General features: G+C 35.9%; 1 protein-coding gene across 1 annotated transcript; it reads right to left on the bottom strand.

The window, feature by feature from the left end:
* Nucleotides 1-1,930: 1,930 nt before the first annotated feature.
* On the bottom strand, nt 1,931-5,336 carry LOC114258220 (DNA-binding protein BIN4-like). The gene is made up of 5 exons (XM_082909141.1): nt 5,130-5,336; nt 4,881-5,020; nt 4,595-4,764; nt 3,338-3,418; nt 1,931-1,978 (listed from the first exon to the last, which is right to left on the bottom strand). Exons 1-3 carry the CDS (start codon nt 5,191-5,193, stop codon nt 4,729-4,731), a joined length of 240 nt encoding a protein of 79 aa, XP_082765267.1. The 5' UTR covers nt 5,194-5,336; the 3' UTR covers nt 1,931-1,978; nt 3,338-3,418; nt 4,595-4,728.
* Between the last annotated feature and the right edge of the window lie 18,301 nt (nt 5,337-23,637).

The raw sequence follows: 23,637 nt of genomic DNA, 5'->3' as shown, positions 1-23,637 counted from the left end.
CAACACCGGCTTAGAATAACCCTTCCCCTTTTGATAAATTTAGTCAACTATTAACACTCGACATCTTTATAAATGTCTTAATCCATTTTATAGGTCACCACTTCAAGGCTCAAATTGCAAAGCCGCATCCATCCAATTCCTACTCGATGTGACTCCTAAGTTTGATAACAAATGATACAAACCCTTTAGTAAACTGAGCCTTAAAAATCGGCTAGCAAAGAAGGGTGAAGAAGAGGAATAAATCACCCATGGTGAATTTGACGTGGACGTGACCAAGATAGACCTCAAGCATTTTTTCTAGCCCATAAATACAATGGGCTTAAAAATTCTGTGCAGCCCAACTTTGTAGGCTTGTAAAGTGAGCCCAAGATCTATTAATGATCAATTGGGGCTTCTAAGCTCTATATATCTAATTGAGAATATAATTCTCGACATAGTAAAATTGCAAAAAAAAAAAAAAATCATATATCCGATCTTTTGTGATTGGTCAGTAAGCTCTGGTTTGATTTAGTTTTTGAGAAAATTTTATTTTGACCCTCCAAATTACTATTTAAAAATCAATTTAACTCTTATTTTTAAAAAAATATTAAATTTACACTTAAACTATTTATTTTTGGATCAATTTTACCCCATGTTCCATTCACTGCTGGAAATTGAGCTTTTAGTGGCGTTTAAAAAATGCCGCCATAAGTATCAAAAATGCCGCTAATTGTTTTTGTGACGTTTAATACCAAGCGCCGAAGATACGTCCGTCGCTGTAACTTTATGATGCTTTAAAAGCGTCACTATATCAGTATAGGCGGCGTTTTTTAAAACGCCGCTAAATGTGCTGCATAATGAAACAATGACGTCACTCTACATTTAGCGACGTTTTAAAAACACCGTGATAGATCTTTCCTATTTTAAAAATATAACCATTGGTATTATATAGTGACGTTTAAAAACGCCGTTATAGCTTCATTTTTTTAAAAATAAAAATAAAAAATTGTGCTAATTCTGTGAGATTTAACTTTTAAAAAAAATACCTTTTATAAAGATGAAAAATATACAATATATTGACTAAATTTAGGTAAACATAATACTAGATCAATTCATGCTTCTCAATATGCAAAAATATTTCAATTCTAAGATGAAATAAAGTTAAACTAGTGCCTAGTGGTAAGTTAAAAATTATTACAAAACAAATCGGCCCAAAATTCAAACTAATTATACATACCAATTATACATACAAGTACTATGAAAGCATCCACTAAGAAACAAAAATTCTCGGGTTCTATAAGGAAGATGATGGTCCTCTGTTCACATCTCAACATTGTTGACACATCTTGTGCTGTCATCTGCCAAGCATTCACCAAAATATATATTTTTTCTCAATTGTTTCTCAAAATATCAATTTGTTTCTCAATTGTAAGCAACTTGTGATGCATTATGAAAGAGCATGAAATGAGGAGAGAATTGAATTTTTTTTTTTCCAAAACTATTTCTGATGCAAATTTGAGAAACAAACTTTCAAGTGGAAATGCATCAAAAATAGGTTGACACTAAAATTCCTACCCACCCCCCTGCAGGTGGGAAAAAAAGTGTAATTGTCTGGCAAATACAGTTTTAATATAAATAAAATTGAGCCTCTGAGACAGGAATATCTTTTTCTTTTTCATCATAATTTTGGCTGCAGCCTACAAAGAGTAGTAAAAATGCTGCTTAGATCCAACTAAGAGGAAAACTATGACTGCCAAAACTGAGCTTAAAATCTACACGCCTGTGTGCATAGGTATACACCAGTGAGATTTAGATCAATGACCTCCTTGCATTGAGCAGTCTTCATTCTCATCAATAAACCATCTCTAGTAATACCTGAAACCATTGTTGATCAGTTAGTGGACTATATTTGAAACTGTTAATGATGGAAGAGGACGTGGAACATTCAAGAACCTGCATTGTTTATCAATATAGCAACTGCTCCCCATGCATCAACCACCTGTAGATGCGACAATTATGAAGAAAACTAAAAAATATAACCATATTAAACTAAATATATATTATAATATTAATTTTATTATCATCTTCTTTTATTCTTATTTGTTTAAATTGCATACCGCTAGTAAATATAAATAGGATCAGTCAGTTTAATCAGCTTATGTAGTTTGAATTTCATGAAATGACAATGCATGACTTTGTTAAAACAATAAGGCAACAAGCCAGATAAAATTCTATACATGCCTACATAGAGAAAAGATAACACCACTTAGACACACACGCTCAATGGGAAAATTAGAATATTACCAAGTTTAGGTGATGAACATGTGTGAAAACCTTCAATTCATCAAGGAATGTAAGAAAATTTAATGTAGGAAATAACAGTGGAACTCTTTTATTGATTAAATACTTCTGTGACCCCTAAGACTCCAGAGTAACAAGTTAAATAGGTATACCAAGAAAAATTGGTATGGGCTATGCTCAAACATACTATGCATCCTTAGCACAGTTTTCCTATGGACAATGGCAGCAGCATGGTGGGAACCATAGCCTACGTGAGGACGTGTATTCCTATTGGGGTTGAATGTAATATCCTGATATCCCACATTCCTAAGTTGTATACATGAGCTTGCATCCTTCTCTAGTACCTGTGAAACCAAGTCTCACATCACCTAGGTACTAAAATAATGTGCAGTATAACTTATCAAAATAAAATAAAATAATAATAATGTGCAGTATAAATAGGAAAGATATTAGCACTACCGTTGAGGAAAAAATAAATAGACAAAAAGAATGAAATGAAAAACATTACAAATGTTAGCAGTTAAGAGAATCTCCCTCATTTAGGATGGCATTTAGGTCAGCACCAGAAGCCATTGGTTAGACTATCTCTAATCTTGAAGTCTCCCAAACAAATTTGACAAAATTGAGGCAGGAGCCACTGCCCGGTCAGAGCTAGTAACACCATCAATGAATCCTTCACGATCAATTAATTTCTGAAGAATTGCCTATCAACATGTGTAAAATAATACACTAATCACCAACTTTTCATAGATATTGTAAGTTGAAAGTCTTTGAAATTTTAATGTCTAGATGTTGCTAGGAAACTAGCTTTTGAAACATCATAAGATGATAAAACTGCAAACTAGCATGAAAATTTCCCAAAAAGCTATATAGATTTCTCATATAATATAGTCTTATGTTTACAGATTCATCAAGAATATGAGTGCCATACTTCTATAGTGCATCCAAAGATCATGACCATTTAACATGTGCGCACTTCATTCTAGAAACTTACTGGACAAGACCGATATGATTTCAACCCTTGATATAGTTCATGGTACGAGATTAGGAGCTTCACCGGGCGAAATTCAACAGATTGATTGTGCCCTCTGTTGTCCGTAAAAGAGATTAATTCACGTTCTAAAAGGTGCTCAAATGCCTGCAGAAGTCAGAGCAACAGATTACCAAAATATGCTTGGGATAGATTAGAAAGAAGCATCATCATGCAAAGTTCCATACGCACCCGTAAGTATACACTACTATTATTAAAGAAGCTGCCATAGATGATTATGGTATGCTCTCTTCTTGGGGGAATGAAGAAGATAAGCAAGATTGTAGCAAATGAAGAGGAGTCCATTGCAACAACCACAGAGGTATTAGTCCCCCATTGCTTAAATTGCAGTATTTAAAGTATTTAGATTTTATCTCTCTTATTTCAAATTAAAGTTTTTAAGAGAAAAGTTCGAGCAAATTCAAAGAAAGCAATTGGGGGTGAGCAAGACAAAAGGGATTAAGAGGCAGAAGCTGTTTTAACCTGTTATCAGCTTTATGAAAGATGGAATACCTAAAATTCCATAACCCAAGCAAGAAGTTGAAAATTAAGCATTTAATTCCAGATTATAAAAGACGCCGTTGATCATACTGACACATCAATTTGAATACCTTTTTATATTTTTAATTTAAAATAAGACTAGATAGACTCCAATTTGTTTCCCTTCATTTACAATTTTAAGGAGTAAATAGATACAATTAATAGTTAAGGGAAGCAATAGAAAAAATGATAATAGTTTAGGAAATAGAAGTGAATTAACTATTTTTCTTAATACATAAAAATGTAACTTTCTTGTTCATGCAGGACGAATAGACCAAATGACACAATACCAGCTCCACCAATATACCAAGAACAACAGAGTCCACCAATATACCAAGAACAACAACAGGGTCATGGAGAGATTGTAGACATGGTTTCTTCCTCAAAAGTTCTTTTACCCGTTTCATCAATATCAATAATCCTTATAGTACTTTTCTTGAATTTGTTCTTCTAAAATACAATTCTCTGAGAAGAGAGAGGAGAAAAGAGAAGTTCAGATTTTCACCATTATTCACTTTCATTGTAATTTACATAGTTAGGCACCACACCATTCAATTTAACAGTGTAATTTGTTTCTCAAGTCCAGACTTTAACCTGATTTGCAATTCATGTATAATTTAACAACCCTCCAGAAAAAGAGGGCATGCTGAACAATTTCTTGTTGCTCTTTTTCAAATTCAACAAATGTCAAAATTAAAGGTTAAAAAAATACAAATTATGGAATACAAATTGTTGTTACCATACTTCTTCCTTCACCAATGAGAATTGATGTCGGCCCACACACCACAATTTATCACATTCAGTAGCATCTCTCATTTCTTAGTCTTGCTGTTCTTCGGAGCTTGGGTTTTCTTTCTTACTTTCTTGGGTGGCTTTCCTCATGCAGCTTTACCACTCCTTTTTCGCACGACCCCCTACATCCATGATCTCATAAATTAGCATTTCTTTATTACGACATGTCGCACAATCAATATACGATCTTGTCATTCACTGAGATACATAATGAACTGAGAAAGGTTAGGAAGCATACTGATGTTTTTTCAGCTTTTGTTTTAGTTTTTGTGTTGGATTGCTCTCCATTGCCCTCATTTTGATCAGTCTGATTAGTGACGATTTTAGGCATCTTGTCAGCGTCATCATCAGAATCAAATGAGAATCCATCCAGTGTTCCTGATATATGATTGAACATAAAGAAGCACAAAAATTACGAAGTAAACAACATCAGATCCTGAGTCATATATAAATATCCTGAAAGAAAACCTCAAATAGAGCTTCTAACCTTCAACCATGGTTTCAGCCTCGTAAACATTAGATTGAGGTTTCAGCTGAATAAAATCATTCATGATAGCCTCTATCTGATCAGAAAAATTATAATTTCAAATCTAACGGCATTGGCAGCAAACCAGAGCAAAACCGTTGAAAGAAAACGATCTGAAAAGGGAAAATATTGGTAAAAGGAAAAAACATTTTTTAGTTGAAAGGAAAAAATTATCAAAGGTGAAAAATGAAGAGGAAACAAAGAATTGATTAGGTGCTGTTTGGTAACACTTACGTTTTCAGTTTTCTATTTATATTTACAAAAATTTATAAAACTCAAATAAAAACTTGTTTGGTAAAATTTTTGATTTATAAATCAGTGATTTCAGTTTATAAATTTGGCCAAAAAATGAAAACACAAAAAATGTGTTTCCATTTTGAGTTTTCAGTTTTTTTTTTTTTTACCACCCAACACTAGTCACCACCTGCCACCATTTTCCACCACCGTCTTCCACCACCACCACCCACCACCCACCCCCCACCACCACCACCACCTGCCACCACCACCCACCCACTCGCCACCACCACCTACCCCTCGCCACCACCACCACCACCCACCACCCATCTGCCATCCACCCACCACCACCCACCACCTGTCACTACCATCCACTGCCTGCCACCACCACCCGCCACGTACTCGCCACCATCACTCACCACCCACCTGCCACCACCATCCACCACCTGCCACCACTAGCCACCCACCCGCCACCACCACCCACCACCCACTCGCTACCGTCACCCACCCACCCACCCACCCACCCACCACCACCACCACCACCACCACCTACCCGTCATCACCCGTCATCCGCCACCCACCTGCCACCACCACCCGCTACCACTACCACCACCCACTTGCGACCACCCACCACCCGCCACCATCACCCATCCACCCACCATCACCACCCACCACCACCTGCCATCCGCCACCCACCTGCCACCACCATCTACTACCCGCCACTGCCGCCACCACCACCACCACCTACTACACGCCATCTGTAACAAGTCCCCGAACGCCCCGGGGGACCACGCTACAGTTCGGACTCGATTCGTGTTACGGTTCTAAGTCTGAACCAAAGAGTCCAAATCCGGCAAATCGTTTTGAGAAAACAGATTTTGAAAGAAGTGCCAAACATGGACTGCTTTGCCAGATACAGAGTCGCCACCTAAATGTTTTTTAATGGGAAATTTAGGAAACCCTGACTCGGTGCCAAAGGCCACGTGTCCGTCATCACCAAAGTTGCCTCGGCTCGGGAACTTGGGTACGATTGGGGAAGGTCACTTCGTGAGCACCCCCGCTCGCCCGATCAAAGATCAGCCTCTACTAACCATGATATCTATTTTTGAAAACATTGCGTGTTCTTATTCCGGTTATTAGCCTAGGTTACTATGTGATGCGCACAGCATACAAGTATAGACTGGGTCGCCCGAATTGGAACAAAATATTTCATGTTTATTTTTGAAAGATGGTTTGCTACTCGCAAGTAGGCTTAAAATGCAGATTTTGCCACCCTCAGGTGGCCTTAGGAAAGATGGTTTTGCCACTATCTAGTGGGCTTAAAACAAACATTTGATGAATTATTCCAATCTAAGCAACCCAACCTTCACCCACAGGCACTCAGGCAGTTATTTCACATAAGCAATTAGCCTCATGATAAGCATGCTATTCATGGCAGCACTCACACGCATGCAAGGATGCTAAAGCATAAAAGTTACCAGGTACTCCAAGCCAAAACAAAAACTCATTAGAAATCATGCATGAATCCTAAGTATACAGAAATGCCTAATGCAACACATGCAAGAATGCAAACTATAGCAGGCTCGGCTATTCTAAACATGGCATATGAAATGCTACAACTATCATTTATTCAATTTGGAATTTGAAAATACAATGCAGTTAACATGATGCGCCGAGCCCGGTGCATGCAAAACAGATGAATGATGCAAACATGCTGTCATACTGTATGCTAATTTAAATATACCCTAATCTAACCATCATAAGCAGATAAATAAAAGGGAAGAAAGACGTGGGGTTGGAAGACATACATCACACTCACGCACACTTATTACAGTTGTGCCCTCGCGCAGAGGGTCCGAATAAATAATACAGTCCCGAATAAAAGAATATTACAGTCCAAATATTGCAGTCCAAATAATGTACAAATTCCTAATTAATTAACGAATTAACTAAGAAAACTGTAAAACTGGCGTGCAAGCCAGGGACTGCCTTGCTTCTGATGAATGCTGTATGTTTGGGCTGCCTTGCGCGGAAATCCACTGGGATGCCCCAATTAGCCTCTGTTTGGCAGTTATTCTTGGAAAGCGTGCAGACTCCGAAAAGTTGTTGATTCTTCATTTTGCTGCAATAGAGAGCAGGAAAGGGGCATAGCAATATATTTTCACAGATATATGCATGCCTCGATCCTCGTGCCACCAATCACGCATATCGATGCATGATGGCAGAGGAGTCGAAATGTGCAACTCAATATGGGATGAATGCACATGAAAACACAACAAGAACCTAACTCCATCATGGATGATCCGGAGTGTCGATGACAAGGGAATTGAGACACGTTCCGTCACTCGGAGTACGGAACATACCTCGTTTCCCGTGCCCGGGCTAACTCCTATCCCGAACACGATGCAATATGCATGATATGCATGAAATGCGACTAAGATACAATCCTAACATACACAATGCTATGAAGATGAGATGCCTCGAAATACGTGCACATGGGCACGTAAACCGAGAAAATGACAGAATGCGATCTAAGATACAACCTAGTATGCACTATGCTATAAAAATGAGATGCCACGAAATGCGCACACACGGACACGCAAACCGAGAAAATGACATACGCAATGCAAATGACAAGGAAATATGATATGGGCTTACACTAACATGAGAGAGCCTCAGCCACACTCACATAAGAGGCCGGAGGATGAAAATGAAGTGCCTCGAAATGCGTGCGCACGGGCACACAAACCGAGGCAATGGTATATGCAATGCAAATGCATGGAAATGGCATATAGAATGCAACATGGACTTATACTAACATGAGAGAGCCTCAGCCACACTCACATAAGAGGCCGATAGATGAAGATGAAGTGTCTCGAAATGCGTGCACACGGGCACGCAAACCGAGGCAATGGTATATGCAATGCAATAGGGCTAAAATGGCATATAGAATGCAACATGGACTTATACTAACATGAGAGAGCCTCAACCACACTCACATAAGAGGCCAATAGATGAAGATGAAGTGCCTCGAAATGCGTGCACACGGGCACGCAAATCAAGGCGATGACATACGCAATGCAATGGCATGGAAAAATGATATGCAAACATGCTAATGGATTTTCAGAAATGAAAAGTGGGGAAAAACAGCCCCGAAATGAGGCGAAAACACACCCGATGCATGGAATCTCTCCCGAAATGCAAAGTTAGGCGCATAGAATGAACTACAGCTATACAAAGCTTGCATAATTGGTACATGGAATGAAAAGACAGAAGCAAGGCAGCCTCAAAATAAGCATTTTTCCAGTACAAATCATGGCCAAACAGCAAGCAAGGATAGGGCAACAATGGCATGCAAAAATGGCCCTAAACATGAGGTTATGAAGCAACTCACGGCTGCTAACTCCAAATGGATTAGGACCCTTCAACAACATTGAAGAGGGGCCCAAAATATGATGTTTTCCAGAACTGTAAAAACCCCAAAAACAAACACAGGTATGGCTGCACTCCTATGCAAGAAAAAGGGCCAAAAGGTGGCCAAAGAGGCAAGTGGTATATGCAAAGCCCAAACTGAAAAATTCCCTTCTACAACATTGAAGAGGGACCAAAAATAAGCATATTTACAGAACTGTAAAAACTCCAAAACAGTATACAAACATGCTAGAAATGCAATGCAAAATAAGGCTCAAAAGAGGCTATAACATGAGGTATGCAAAATATTCCACAAACAACCAAAGACCCCTAATGAAACATGAAGAATGGGACAAAATAAGACTATTTTCAGAACTGTAAAATGGCCAAAAACAAAAGCATGATAGGCTAACAAAACATGCGAGAATGGGGACCAAAAGAGAGATATAACATGAAGTGGCATATGGAGGTCCCAAACCATGAAAGGCCCTAAATGAAACAAGAAAATGAGCTCAAAAAAATAACCTTTTCAGTTTTGGTCGGAGCTCAAATCAATAAGCATGTATGGCTTACAAAAGGTGCAAGAAGTGGACCAAAAAGGGGGAAATGCTACTCACCCTTGAAGACCAATGCTTTTCTTGCTTCTTGGACCAACTTTGATGACTTTAAGCTGCTGGAGTTCCTCCCCTTGCTGCTGAAATGGAGTGGTGATGGTAGAGCTTGAAGATGATGAAGAAATGGAGCCCAAAACTTGAAGGAAATGGGGTGATATGTATGTATATCTTCAAAGCAACTCTTGTAACCCTTTTTCTAGAGTTGGGAGGCCAACAATCTATGCAAGAGAGGGAGAGAAGACTCTAGGCCAAAGTGGAGGGAATTGAGGCCTCTTGTTCCCCCACAAAATATCCCCCGGATATAGATATTTTCTGGGGGAAACAGCTGTACAGCTGTAAAGTACACACAGTGAGGAAGCAGGCCGGCCAGGTATTTTTGTTGCAGGTGGCCGGCCGGCCACCACCCCTAGCTGGCCGGCTAGGGGTCAAAAAGGCCAAGTTCAGTTAGTCGCCGGCCACCACAAAAAGGTGGCCTCCCAGGTCCCCTCATCACAACCCTGTGGTTCGAATTTAGAAACTCTAAAATAGGAGAGAGAACAAGCCATTTTGAGGAGGGGTTCAAAAGGTTCAAATGGAATTAATGGCCGGCCATAAACTTTTAGGGTCCTCCCATGTGTGTACATCACAAATATGTGGTTCAAAGTTCAAGAAAGTGGCCCAAGGGTGTTCAACATTGGCTCGGAAGGAGGGGTTCAAAAGGGTCAAGAAACATTAGTGGCCGGCCATGAACTTTTAGGGTCCTCCCATGTGTGTACACCACAAATATGTGGTTTGGGTTTGAAGAAAATGGCCCCAAGGTGTTCAACATTGGCCCGGAAGTGCGAAAAACGGGTGTCGGAGGGCGAAAAAGGAACATAACTGGTTGCCAAGATAATTGCCGGCCTCCCACCCTCCAGTGACCTCCTTGGTGATGAAACAGAGGCACCTGCCAAAAATGAACGAAAAGCAATGCAAAACGAATGCTCGGGGGCCAAAACACGCAGTTCGGGGTCCCGAAAATGGGCTGCCAAGCACCGAAAGTGGCATTCGGCCACGAAGTGGGTTTCTCAGGCCCCAGTGTCCCTTGAAAGGAAGAAAATAAGATGTATGCCAAAATTTAAAGAAAACGGAGATGGTTAAGCGGTCCCGAACCGAGGCGCACGGCCAACGGTCCCGAAAAACCGGAAACCGGGCTCCGAAATGGGAAAAATGGCCTACGGCCACAAAATGTAGCCCACGGCCACTGAGAGATGGTTTACAGGACCTCTCCCTCCCCTCAGGAAAAGAAACAGAGAAAACCGAGTCTGGTTCGCAAACCGAGGCAAGGCACAGAAGAGGGTTCGGAAGTCCGGAGGCAGGGCTCGCAGCCAAGACTCTGAAACTTCTGAACGAGCACATTATGCAATATCACCAAGTGCTCAACTGGTGACGTCTGATTCTCAAGGTCGATCAAAAATGGGGTGTCTACACCATCGCTGCCGCCACTACCACCACTCACTCGCTACCACCCGCCACCGTCACCCACCCACTCACCAACCACCACCACCCGCCACCTACCCGCCACTACCTACCACCACCAGCCATCCGCCACCCACTTGCCACCACCACCTGCCACCACCACCCGCCACCATCACCCCACCCACCCACCTACCCACCCACCCAACCACCAACCACCACCCACCACCGTCACCCACCCACCCACCCACCCACCCACCCACCACCACCACCCAACACCCACCGTCACCACTTTTCACCACCGTCTTCCGCCGCCACTTGCCACCACTTGTCACTTCTCACTCTTTTTTATATTTTTAAATTTTTTTAAATATTTTGTCAATTACCAAACGCGTTTGTAGTTTATGTTTTTCTAAAAATAAACAAAAACCAATTTATAAATTTTTTGTAAATATAAACTGAAAACGTAAACGTTACCAAACACACCCTCAACAAACCTTTACTTCTAACTGACCAAAGCTAACCTGAGCGAGAAGAAATATGAATCACGATTTGAATCGAGCTTCGATTTCGATTTTGATTTCGAGATATGAATCACTGAGACCGATCTACATCGCTGAGATCTGAATCACGATCTGAATCGAAATCGAAGTGATATGAACTCAGATCTAAATCAAAATCGAAGTGATATGAACTCAGATCTAAATCGAAATCGAAGTGATATGAACTCAGATTTGAATCGCAATATGAAATCGAAGTGATATGAACTCAGAATTTTAAAATTTTGAGATATGAACTTCGATTTTGAGATCTGAATCACTGAGATGAACTTCGAAATCGCTCTGATGAATCACTTCGATTTCGAGAGAGAACTTCGATTTCTGAGGATTCCATTGATAAGCAACTGAATCTCTGTGATGATCAGGGTTTAGACAGCAGAGAGAGAAAGAGAGAGATTATTTGCGAGTGCATCGGTTCAATTTGGGAGTCGAGATTCTCATATTGAAAAAGGAAGCGCGTGAGACAGCACGCATTTGAAGGCGTTAATAAACACCTCCTATTCATAAAACGACACTGTTTCAATTAAAGAAAAACAAGACGTTTATAAAACGCCGTTAAATATTAGAAACAGTGACGCTTTAAAAAACGTCATTAAAAGAACGCCACCTAAACCCATATTTCCTGTAGTGATTTATAATCAAGTGGAAGTTATTGATGTGGCACCGAAATTTCAATTTACTCCCAAATTATCTCTAAAATATCAATTAGACTCTTAAACTTCATTTATTTAGGGATCTAATTAATATTTTGGAGATAGTTGTCAAGTAAAATGAAATTTCGGTTCCACATCAACAACTTCTATTTTATTAGAGACAACAATCGACGGTGGGAGTAAAATTGATGTAAAATCAAAAAGTTTAGGTACAAAATTGATATTATTAAAAGAATAAAGGTTGAATTAATTTTTTTGTGATAGTGTAAAAGTAAAGTGAAATTTTCTCTTAATTTTTTTATTACGAACTATATACCGATCAAGCCTTGTAAGTTGCCGAGACAATAATAATCCCTATTTTGAATCCAAATTATATTGTTATTGTTATGATTTAAAACTAGGAATTTTTTTTTTTTTTTTAATGATCGGGTGTTCAGGTCAACTAACACTCAACTAATTTTGGTACTCATGCAAAGTGCCCTCTTCATGTAGATCGGGAAATCTCTAGCAGAGCCCTAAGGTCATGTTTAATTCAAAAGACTAATAGTAAAATATTAATAATCCTATTAAATTAGTGTAGCATTCACTATCCAATTGGATTAATATCTATTGGATTGATAATCCCACCCCTACCCCATTACTAATAATCTTACAAATTTGTTGGATTAATTATCTATTGGATTAATAATCCTAAACCAAAATGTTAAAACAAACATGGGATAATTGGGCCTATGGATTAATAATCCCAATCTCATACTCTAATCCACCCAATCAAACATGCCAGAGTGTGATCCTAAGGAGTTGATAACACTTAGTAAGATTTGAATCTCAGACCTAAAAAGAACACACCCCCAAATCCTAAGTTACACCCATTAAGCCAACCATTAGGTTTTTAAAACTATGATCATAGCCACAGATAGCTTGCCCAATTCTTCTCAATCTCAGTAGTGCCTGGTTTAATATCAGGCTACAATATTATTTTATTATAACATATGTTTGTTATTTTGTATGGGGTTATTTATCATGCTTTGTTGAGAAATATCATGCCGGTAAGCGATCACATTTTGACTTATTTTGTGTTATATGTCATAATGTAACTATAAATTGAATTGAAGTTTTGCTCAGTGTCACTTATATTTGTTTTTAAAGGATTGAAAAAAAAAGTAATATCGACATAAAATAATTATAATATCTTAAAAATATAAGTAATTATGTATTAAATTATACAAGTAAATCTCATACTTCTGTCTCGTTACAATTATTTTAAATTTATATTACTTTTTTTGCAATTATTCCTATTTTTTATATACCCTATTATTGCAATGTGACACCCCTCTAGTCAACTTTGAAGTCACCACATCAACTTCTTTGACACGGCGTTGATTATATTAAGAATGAAGATCAAATTTTAAAATAATAATTTTTTTTTTTTTAAATAGCGAAGTCTTCGCTGAGTAAACAAATTAATTTTCCAATTTTAACCTCCGAATAAATTACTATACAAATCAATGAGAATTGAACGTGAAAAAAATGAGAAAAACTACAGTCCCAATATGCAATCAAAATTTAATACTTTCTGTCTCAAAATATTAGTCTTTTATTTTATTTTTTATTGTCCTAAATTATTAGTTCCTTTTCAAAAATTAAGAACTAAAATAATATGAATTTCTTATTTTGCCTTTCTTTTAAATTTATTAACAATACAAAAAGTATAATTACAGAAATTAATATTCCTAAAAAAAATATTTATCAATATTTTTAAAGTCTAATAATTTTATTATTAAAAAAAATTAAATTCTCTAAAAGAGACAAAAAAAAAATGAGTAGTATGAAAGGAGGAGAAAACAAAATATAGGAGAGAGGCCAGAGACGTCATTGAAATTCTAGACTTTTGCCCACTGACCAATAAATAAGAACCACTGCTACAACTAGGAAATGTTAATAACAATAAAGATTGACCCCTTTTGAAGGTCACCCATGACCTCCTTTGCTTTTGATTGGTCCATTTCACTTTTTTTTTTTTTTCTTCTCTCTCAATTCTCAACCCCTACGTGTGTGTGGAGTGGTAGGGGTGAGAGTTTTAAGGGGGTCTCAATCAATGCCTACACACTCCAAATTTTGTGTCCATCTCAAAATATTAATTCCTTATTTTATTTTTTATTATCTCAAAATATTAGCTTTTTTTCAAAAATTAACAACTAAAATAATATAAATTTCCTATTTTAACATTCTTTTAAATTCATTAACACAAAAAATATAATTATGACAATTGAAATTTTTTTAAAAATATATTATGAAAAGAAAATTTTAAAAAATTAATATTTTTAAAGTGCCATAAATATGTTACTAAAAAAATTTAAATTCCTCAAAAATTACTATTATTCTAAGACGGAAGAAGAACTTAGGTTTACTTAACTCTATTGACTTGTGGTTACCCCATCTACCGCTTGAGTTGACTCAATTAGCCTTTTTGATTGACTTGACTCAATTAGCCTTTTTGATATTCTGGATACCACGAAGAACAATTTTGGCTCTGTTTAGTATAAGTTTTAAATTATACTTTCACCCTTATATTTGAATGTTATGTTTAATTTAAGTTTTTAAAAATTAATTCTAATGTTATATTTAAATATACATTCCAATACATATATGACATAGTAGAGTTTTTGACTTTTGAATTTGTGGATTCGGACTACCTGGGCGTCCACTCGGACATCCTCCAAGCGTCTGATTGGTTGGCCAAAATAGTGTTTTTTTTTTTTTTTTTTTTTTGCAATTGCAACCTGTTATTTGAAAATAAAAATTTTATATATTTTTTTTGATATTTTTTAAATATAGAAATTATTTTTTTTAAACAGTTTTTAAAAAAAACAATTAAAAAAAATTCCAACCAAATATACAATCAAAAGTAATTTTAAAGCACTAGCTGAATATTTTTTTAACAAAAAATAATATATATTTTTTAATATTTTAAATAAAAAAATATTTTTGGAATTTTTTAAATTTCTTAAATAAAAAAATCATTTTTTTCAATAATTATTTTTTTGAATTAAATTTTAAAAAGATTTTGGTCATAATAGAATTTTGAGTTGTGTGTTTTGTTATGAGTTATAATTTTTTGAATTAAGTTTTGAAAACTTTTTTCAAAATTCATAACCAAACAACTTTTCTCATTTCAAAACTCACAGCCAAACAAATTTTTTCTTTTCAAATCATGATTCAACAATTGTGATGACCGTGTCTTTCTTTTCTTTCTTCTCTTTCTTTTCTCCTCTTTCTTTCTTCCTTCGCTCCACCTTTCTTTTATTTTTCTTTCTTGTTGTTGGGCTCGAAACGTCCGAAAATAGTTTTCTAAATAAAATTCTTGCTCTTGTTTTCTCCGATGTTGAATTTCACTTGTTCTGGAGAGTGGGGGGTCAGGTCCGAAGTGACCGGGAGCGAAGCGGAATTTTTCTAGGCTGCTGGGCCAGGGCCGCACATGCGGGGGCCCAAGGCCAGACATGCTGGGTTGGGCCGCACGCGCGGGAGGTCAAGCCACACGTACAGGAGACAAGGAAGGCTGGGCAGTGCATACTGTAATAAATGCACGTGCGTGAGGTGGTGCGGGGAGGTGCCGCACGTGCCACCAAGAGGGGGGGAAGCCGCATGTACGGGAGGCACATGCCGCATGTGCGGGAAAAGGCTCCACACGTACGGGAGAGCCCAGATTCGAGGCTCTGTTTTTATTTTCTTTTGGGGCTGTTTGTATATCATTTTCATTACCTCTCTCTCTCTCTCTAAAATATATCTCTCCTTTCTTTCTATATTTCTACCCCAAAACAAGATTTAAACTCTTGATCTCTCATTATCCATCGAAGATTGGCCCATGGTTTCTTCATCAACACTGTAGAACACCGCTAGAACTACGTTATGTACGGTAGAGATTGGATTTCTTCACCACTTGATCCTAGGGTTTCATCTTCTCTCTCTTCATCAAGCTTTGAGGTAGAGATTTCTTGAGTTATATATACATTTTGGGCTATATATATGTTAATTTAAAAGCTTTCTTGTAGTTTTGAGTTGATATTGATTTTACTCCAAATGTAGAGAAAGTTTTGAGGAAATGGTTTTGATCTCTATCTTTTTTCTATCCATGAGAATGTTCTTTTTACAAAACTCAAGAAAAAGTGATTTTGATTGGGTTTCACCATGAAATGGGAGGAGGCTGGGTTTTTTATGAAAGCCCTAGAAATTTGGGGATTTTGGAAGATGAAAATAATGTTTATGAATTTCTTTATTATCTTGTGTTAAGAGGATGAATGAAAAAGTGTAAATTTTTATTATGTGTTTTTATTGAATAGCAAACCTTCTTGACATATAAGCAATGAGGAATTATTTATGAAATTACCATATAATACATGAGCATGTATGATTGAGGAATGGAAATTGGTATGTGCCATGGATTGTGGGAATTGTAAGGTCTTGGAGACCTAATGTGGGAAACATATCATGTAGTCTTGAAGAGACTAACTTATTAGAAATTGTTCATGATGAGGAAAATGGGAATTGCTATGAGTTGAAGGCATACAAGTTATTTTGTGAAATAACATTGAAGAAAGGAAATGAGAAATGTATTTATTCGATATTGTTGTCATGTTACTTGAATGGAGAAATGCTATGAGTTATGAAAGAACATTGCATTGCATCCGCATGGATTTAGATACTATGCATTGTGTGATTTAAACTAGGAAGATTTATTACAAGAAATAAATAGATGCGTGGTTGATAATGGAGTTAATGGAAATGTGGCATGGGGTAAATACATGGTAAGTCCGGATAGGGGGTGTAGTTGAACTTGATAAGTTGGTCTAAGTGTCCATGGTGAAAGACCATAAAACCGCGCAGATAGGTGTCGAGCCTTCCGGTTAATACCGATAAAAATGACAATTTGGTAGTACTCGTAGAGTCTACTTGCAGACACTAGCCTTGGGATTACCAGGTCGTATTTACCACCCCTATTGATTAAAATTAGAAGTTTGAAATATGTTGAGATGGCAAGCTTTTATTGGAAAAACTAAGATTGCTAATTTTTATTGAAATGGAAATTTTATGAAGAGCATGAAATGAAATTTGTTTAAAAGAGCATGGCATGGCATTGACATTTGCATCTTTATTGAGAATTGCATAACTGTATACACTTTGTTAGAATTCTCTACTGGGCTTTATGCCCACCCCTATGGGAATTTGGTGCAGATAAAGACGTGGTGATCCCGCCAAGTTGAGGGCGCCAATAATTGTAAAGAGTACATAGCTCTTATTTTTGTTGTGAACTTTTTGTAAGCCAAGGGCTAATGTGTTTGGGTCCGATAGACCATTTTGTGTAACCGGGCTATTGCCTTGGAAGATGTTAGCCTTTAAGGGAATTTTATTTGTGTTGAGACTAGATGCTTCACATGCTATAGATTCATGTATCTTTATATCCTTGAATGTAAAAATCGCATGTGGAACTTTTGTATAAGCATTGTTGGTATATGAGGTAAAGGTTGGTGTTATGACATTATTTATTCGGTGAATGTTAATTAATGTGGGTGGTTCATGTGGTATTATTTCGGGGCGGTATTATTTCGGGGCGTTACAACAATTCACAAACTCAAAATACAACTCCATTCTCAAATCATGATTTTAATACTAAACCAAACGCTACCTTTGATATTCATTCTTGGGCAACTCTGATTAGGCAAAAGACCTTGAGCGTAGAACACAACAATGCAAACAATATGTAGAAGTTTTGAGGGATTTTGAAACCAACTCATAAAAATTCACATACAATGATTAGAACAAAAACTCTGAATTTTCTTGAGTTCTCAAATTTGTTTTACTGTGGAAAACAATAGATGAGATAATGAAAAATGAATTATAGAGATGATTATATAGAAATTTAGTTTTCAAAATCAAATAAGAAAGGGTTTAGAAATTGCAATATTGAACCCTAAAAGCGATTGTTAGTTCATTTAAAACTAATCGATCGTTAACTACTAGAGCAAAATTATTTTTGAGTCGATTGTTTTATTCTGCACAAAAAATATTTTAGCAATCACTTAGTGATCAATGGCTTCATCAATCTTTCTTTCCGATTAAACATGCAATAGATCCCTCCACTTAATTAAGTCCGATTTGCACAAGCTTTTCAGGAAATTTTTTTGTAGCTATTTCAAATTCTTTTTACAAAAAAATTGCTTTTGCAATGCAATCAAACATATCCGTAAATCTTACCTAAAGAGATAACCCAGCGAAACTCCTAATTTCGATGTGCTGAGTTGACTATGGCAAATTACAAAATTACCTTTACATATTAAAACACTCCATATAAAATAGAGAGGGTCATGGTCCCTCTAGTACCACCGAGTTTTGCTCACAAAAGTTGTCAATTACATCTTCCTTAATACAATAAAGGGCTCATATAACTCATTTACAAAAATTTATCGACAAAAAATAATGTATAATCAAATCTTATAAAGTATTACTAACATTTAAAATAAATTTAAATCATATATACATATATATATATATATATATATATTGGTTCATATATGATATTATGATGAGGCCTAATGAATTATAATTATGATAATAAAAAGAGAAAATTGATAATAAATTCATTTTAAAGGAGATGTAACGCATTAGGTTCTAATTTTTTTTTTTTTTTTTTTTTTTTTTTTTTTGTGAGAGCACACTCTTTGTAAATAATTGTAGTGAGAAGTACATTTTGTTGTTCTGGTGAACTTTTTATTTTCATTTGTACCTTTTAACCTATATGTTGAAATCTTTTTTATCTGTTCGATTTTTTTGAACCTATCTGTTCAATTATTTCCCCCCTATATCTTGAAATTCAAGGATATTTTTCCCTATTTGTTCAAATTCACCAAATCTATTTTTCATATCTGTTGAATTTCACAAGCCTATTTTTCTATATTTTAATTTTTTTTTATCTATTTATATGTTCAATTTTTATCTCTCTCTTCTTTATCACTTTCGCTCTCTATCAGTTGATTTTATAAAATCATTTTTTCTTTCTCTCTATATCTGTTGTTTTGATCTTTTTTATTATTATTATTTATATAGAGAGAGAGAGGATGAGACAGAAACAAAGCATTCACAAGCCCTAGAAGTAACAACATTGCATTTCTGCCTCTTTTAGATCAATCTCCTCGAATACAACTCCATCGTTGTCGCTATCACTGTGTCGTCGGCGTCTTCCATCTCACTTTCTCTTGCATATGTATCTGCTTGGGTTTGATAACAAAAGGAGCTATCAGCACCAGGAGAAACAATGTGCTCAGCGGCAAAGAAATTTGGGGTTCGATGTGTGGTGGTGACCTCGTTAAAGACGTGTGTGCGTGCCATAGAATGCAGCAACGACAACATCGAGTAAGGCAACGCCAATCGACTGACTCAAATCCCTAAGCTTCTGCGTCGCCATAGAGAGATTGAAAATTGAAGTAATATGAATACCAAAATATTAGTTACTTTTCAAAAATTCTTATCCTATTTTTTATTATTCCAAAATATTAGTTCTTTTTCAAAAATTAACGACTAAAGTAATATGAATTTTCTATTTTGCCCTTCTTTTAAATTCATTAACAACACAAAAAATACAATTATGACGATTGATATTTTTAAAAAATATGTATACTATCAATGAGTAGTTTTAGAAAATTAATATTTTTAAAATACCATAATAATATTACCAAAAAAATTTAAATTCCTCAAAAAAAAGACTATTATTCTGAGACGGAGGGAGAACTTAAGTTTACTTAACTCTATTGACTTGTAGTTACCCAATCTACAGCTTGACTTGACCCAATTAGCCTTTTTGATTGACTTGACTCAATTAGCTTTTTTGATATTTTGGATACCACGAAGAACAATTTTGGCTTTGTTTGGTTTAAGTTTGAAATTATAATTTTACCCTTATATTTGAATACTACAAAAAATTAAAATTTTGGAAACCAAAATTTAGAGACAAAATTATTTTTTAGGGACCAAATAACTTTGTTGCGAAAAGTGTTATTATTATATTTTTAGCAACAAAAATTGGACATTAGTGATGAATTACTATCCTTTTAGAACCAAATTTTTTGTCTAAAAAAATAAATCATTTTGAGACTAAATTATTTGGTCCCTAAAAGTCTATTTATTAGTGACATTTTCAAAATTTTGTCGCTAAATGCCTTGCTTTTGACTTTTCGGGACGACCTTTTAGCAACTATCCTCATGACGATAGAAATTTTGTCCAAGTATTCAAACCTGGTAGCTCTGATACCAAGTTGTAACGCCCCAAATTTCTAGCCCAAATGATAATACAACAATCATGACTCTTTTAAAGAAAACCGAATATAAAAAATCTCCAAACTTACATTACATGATACAATAGTTCTTCATGCAACAATGCATTAATCCAACAACAAGTAAATAAACAAATAAATACCCCCATGGGTTTACAAGTTTCCAAGGCTTGAGCCTGGTTACACAAAACGGTTATTCAAACCCACACACATACAGCCCTTGGCTTACACACAGAGTCACAGCAAAATGAGAGTCTCGTATTCTCAACACACATTTCCTCGCCTTTAGTTAGGCGGCATCATCACATCTTTTCCTGTACAAAAATCTCGTAGGGTGAGCATAAAGCCCAGTAGGAAATCCTTAACAAAGTATATACATTTTAAACAAGTCTCAAGAGATGAAATGCACATACCATGCTATGCCCTTTTGAAAGAAAATCACAGCTTCATCTTTGAAAACCATCATGCTCAATGATGTCATGCAATTTTAATTCTTCAAAACTTAACAATTCATTTCAAGAGCGGTAAATACGACTTTGGTAATCCCTAGGTCGGCGTCTACAAGTAGACTATACAAGTACTACCAATTTGTCATTTTTACCAGCATTGACTGGAAGGCTTGACACCTATAATCTGTCATTTTTATGAGTATTAATTAGAAGGCTCGACACCTATTCAATTTATCTACACCACTTGTCAAGACTTATCACCGTATTTACCCCAAAACCAATTCATGGAAATTTGTTTCTCAACATTCTTTTCTCAATGCAAGTTTTCAAATCAACTTTCAAAGTTTAATATAATCAAATGAATTGATATGCCAATAACACAAGATGAATATAAATATTTTTATTCTAATTCATCATCCAAGGAATAACACAATTCCCTCTTCTCAAGTATCCTCAACAATTAGTCATTTCAAGACTATTTCAACGTTTTGAACAATAATTTCTAAAATGAACAACAACTCTCATATTCCCTGAAATTAGGGCAGAGCAAGGAATCCATAAAATCCGTAATCCGATCCAGTCCAGTCTAGTCCAATCTGGTAGGTTTGGATTGATTTTTTGAATCCGTGGTTCGGTTCCGGATTGAGGAATTAAAAATCCATAGTCCACAGATTGGTTCCGGATTGAACCCCACGGTTCCGGATTGGAACCGATCCGGACCGTATACAAATAGTCTATATTTTTATTATGCATCCACCTCCATAGTATCTTCTCTTATTCCATATAAAACCTAAATTCAAACCTAGACCCGCATAATATTTTTTTTATTACTTTTGTTTATTAGTTTTTAATTTTAATTTGTAATGGTCTAAATACTTATGGTGAAACCAATTTTCTTATGGTTGTTTAAATTCTAGAATAGTATGTCGCTATTATAGAAGGACATGTTACTATTGTGGAACAAATACAGCGCTATGTTTATGTTTTTATGAAATTAAAGTGTTATATATATATTTTTTGTTATTTAATTATGTGAATCCGTGGTCCTAAACCAATCCAATTCGTATTTAAATGGATTGGTTCGGATTGGTTCCATGATTTAAACGGATTGGATTGGTTCTAATTTTTCAGAAACCGCAAATAACGGATTGGTCCTGGTTTTATCCCAATCCGGACCATGCTCACCCCTACCTGAAATTCATCATTTATATAAATATAAATCAGAAAATTTCTAAACATCCATTTATTTTGACACACAAAATAAATATAACAATATCATTCATGGATTTTCAATCTCTTAAAAAAAAATTCCCAAATTCTAGGTTTTCTCACCAAAACTATACAACTCAAATCTTTTGAAAGAAAACTTTCCAAAATCATCTTTTCTTTAATCAACGAAGATCAAAACCCATAAGATCATTTTAAAAGAACAAGAGACAAACCCACTTTCAAAATCGCTCAACTTCTTATATCAACAATCAATTTTCAAAACTATCGAAGGATGATTTCGAAAATCATCTAGCTCTTGCAAAAATACCTATATATATTTATATATATATATATATATATATATATATAACTCTAAGAAAATCCCTACCTCAAGTTTTGAAGAAGAAATGAGATGAAACCCCCCAAAATCAACGGTGTCGAAACTCGATCTTCACCGCACACAACGAAGCCCTCGAGAAGTTAACCAATTTTGATGAAGAACTTATGGAAGAACTCTAATGGATCTTGAGAAATCAAGGTTTTGATCCAATTTAGCATAGCGAAATGTAGAGAGAAAGGAGAGGAAAGGGTTTTTAGAGAAAGAAAGATATACAAAAGTGATCTGAAATATCAGATTCACAAACTGATATAATATGGTCTGCTCGAGCGTAGAAAGCCCTGCTCAAGCGACAAATACACTTTTTGAGTACTTTTGCAGACAGGTCAAACTTCTGAAACCAAACATTCTCCGCTCAAGCGCATGAATGGCCACTCAAGTGGACAAGCAACTTCTAATGCATTTTGCATTTCTGTTTTGGGGGTGTTGCCCTTCAACCCCGCCAGGGCGCTGCCCCCTGAACCCTGCAAGCTGACCAAGCAGCTCGATCCCTACTAGGGCGCTGCCCCCTAGACCCCCGCAAGCTAACCGGGCAGCTCGATCCCCGACATACTTAGTGAAGTGGAAAAACTGGGATCACTACAATTTTCGCTATGTTTGGTTCAAGTTTGAAATTATAATTTCACCCTTATATTTGAACACTACAAAAAATTAAGATTTTAGAAACCAAAATTTAAGGACAAAATTATTTTTTAGGGACAAATAATTTTTTTTTTGCGAAAAATGTTATCATTATATTTTTAACAACAAAAATTGGACATTAGTGATGAATTATTATCCTTTTGGAACCAAATTTTGTCTCAAAAAATAAATCATTTTGAGACCAAATTATTTGGCCCCTAAAAGTCTATTTATTAGTGACATTTTCAAAATTTTGACGCTAAATGCCTTATTTTTTTCTTTTCGGGATGACATTTTTGCAACTATCCTCATGACGATGAAAATTGGTCCTTAAATGTTTTTTGCAACAAAATTTTCACTTTTAGGGACCAAAACATTTGGTTTCCAAAACTCTTATATGTTGTAGTGGAATGTTATCTTTGATTTAAGTTTTTAAAAATTGATTTTAATGCTACATTTGTATATACATTCCAATGCATGTTTGACAAAGTAGAGTTTTTTATTTTTGAATTTGCGGATTGGGTTTACCCGATCGCTCGCCCGGACATCCTCCAGACGTCCGG

Source organism: Camellia sinensis, chromosome 15 (assembly GCF_055761805.1).
Source record: "Camellia sinensis isolate YWXY chromosome 15, ASM5576180v1, whole genome shotgun sequence".
Lineage (NCBI taxonomy): Eukaryota > Viridiplantae > Streptophyta > Magnoliopsida > Ericales > Theaceae > Camellia > Camellia sinensis.
The sequence above is the reverse complement of the archived record's forward strand: the minus strand, read 5'-3'. Positions and strand labels throughout refer to the sequence as shown.

Bases quoted from the DNA above. Each gene is read 5' to 3' on its own strand.
- LOC114258220 (XM_082909141.1), bottom strand. From the start codon at position 5,193: ATGAATGATTTTATTCAGCTGAAACCTCAATCTAATGTTTACGAGGCT. The intron at 5,021-5,129 runs GTTAGAAGCTCT...ATCATATATCAG, and splicing joins GGCTGAAACCATGGTTGAAG to GAACACTGGATGGATTCTCA. The intron at 4,765-4,880 runs GTATGCTTCCTA...TCATGGATGTAG, and splicing joins CAAAAGCTGAAAAAACATCA to GGGGTCGTGCGAAAAAGGAG.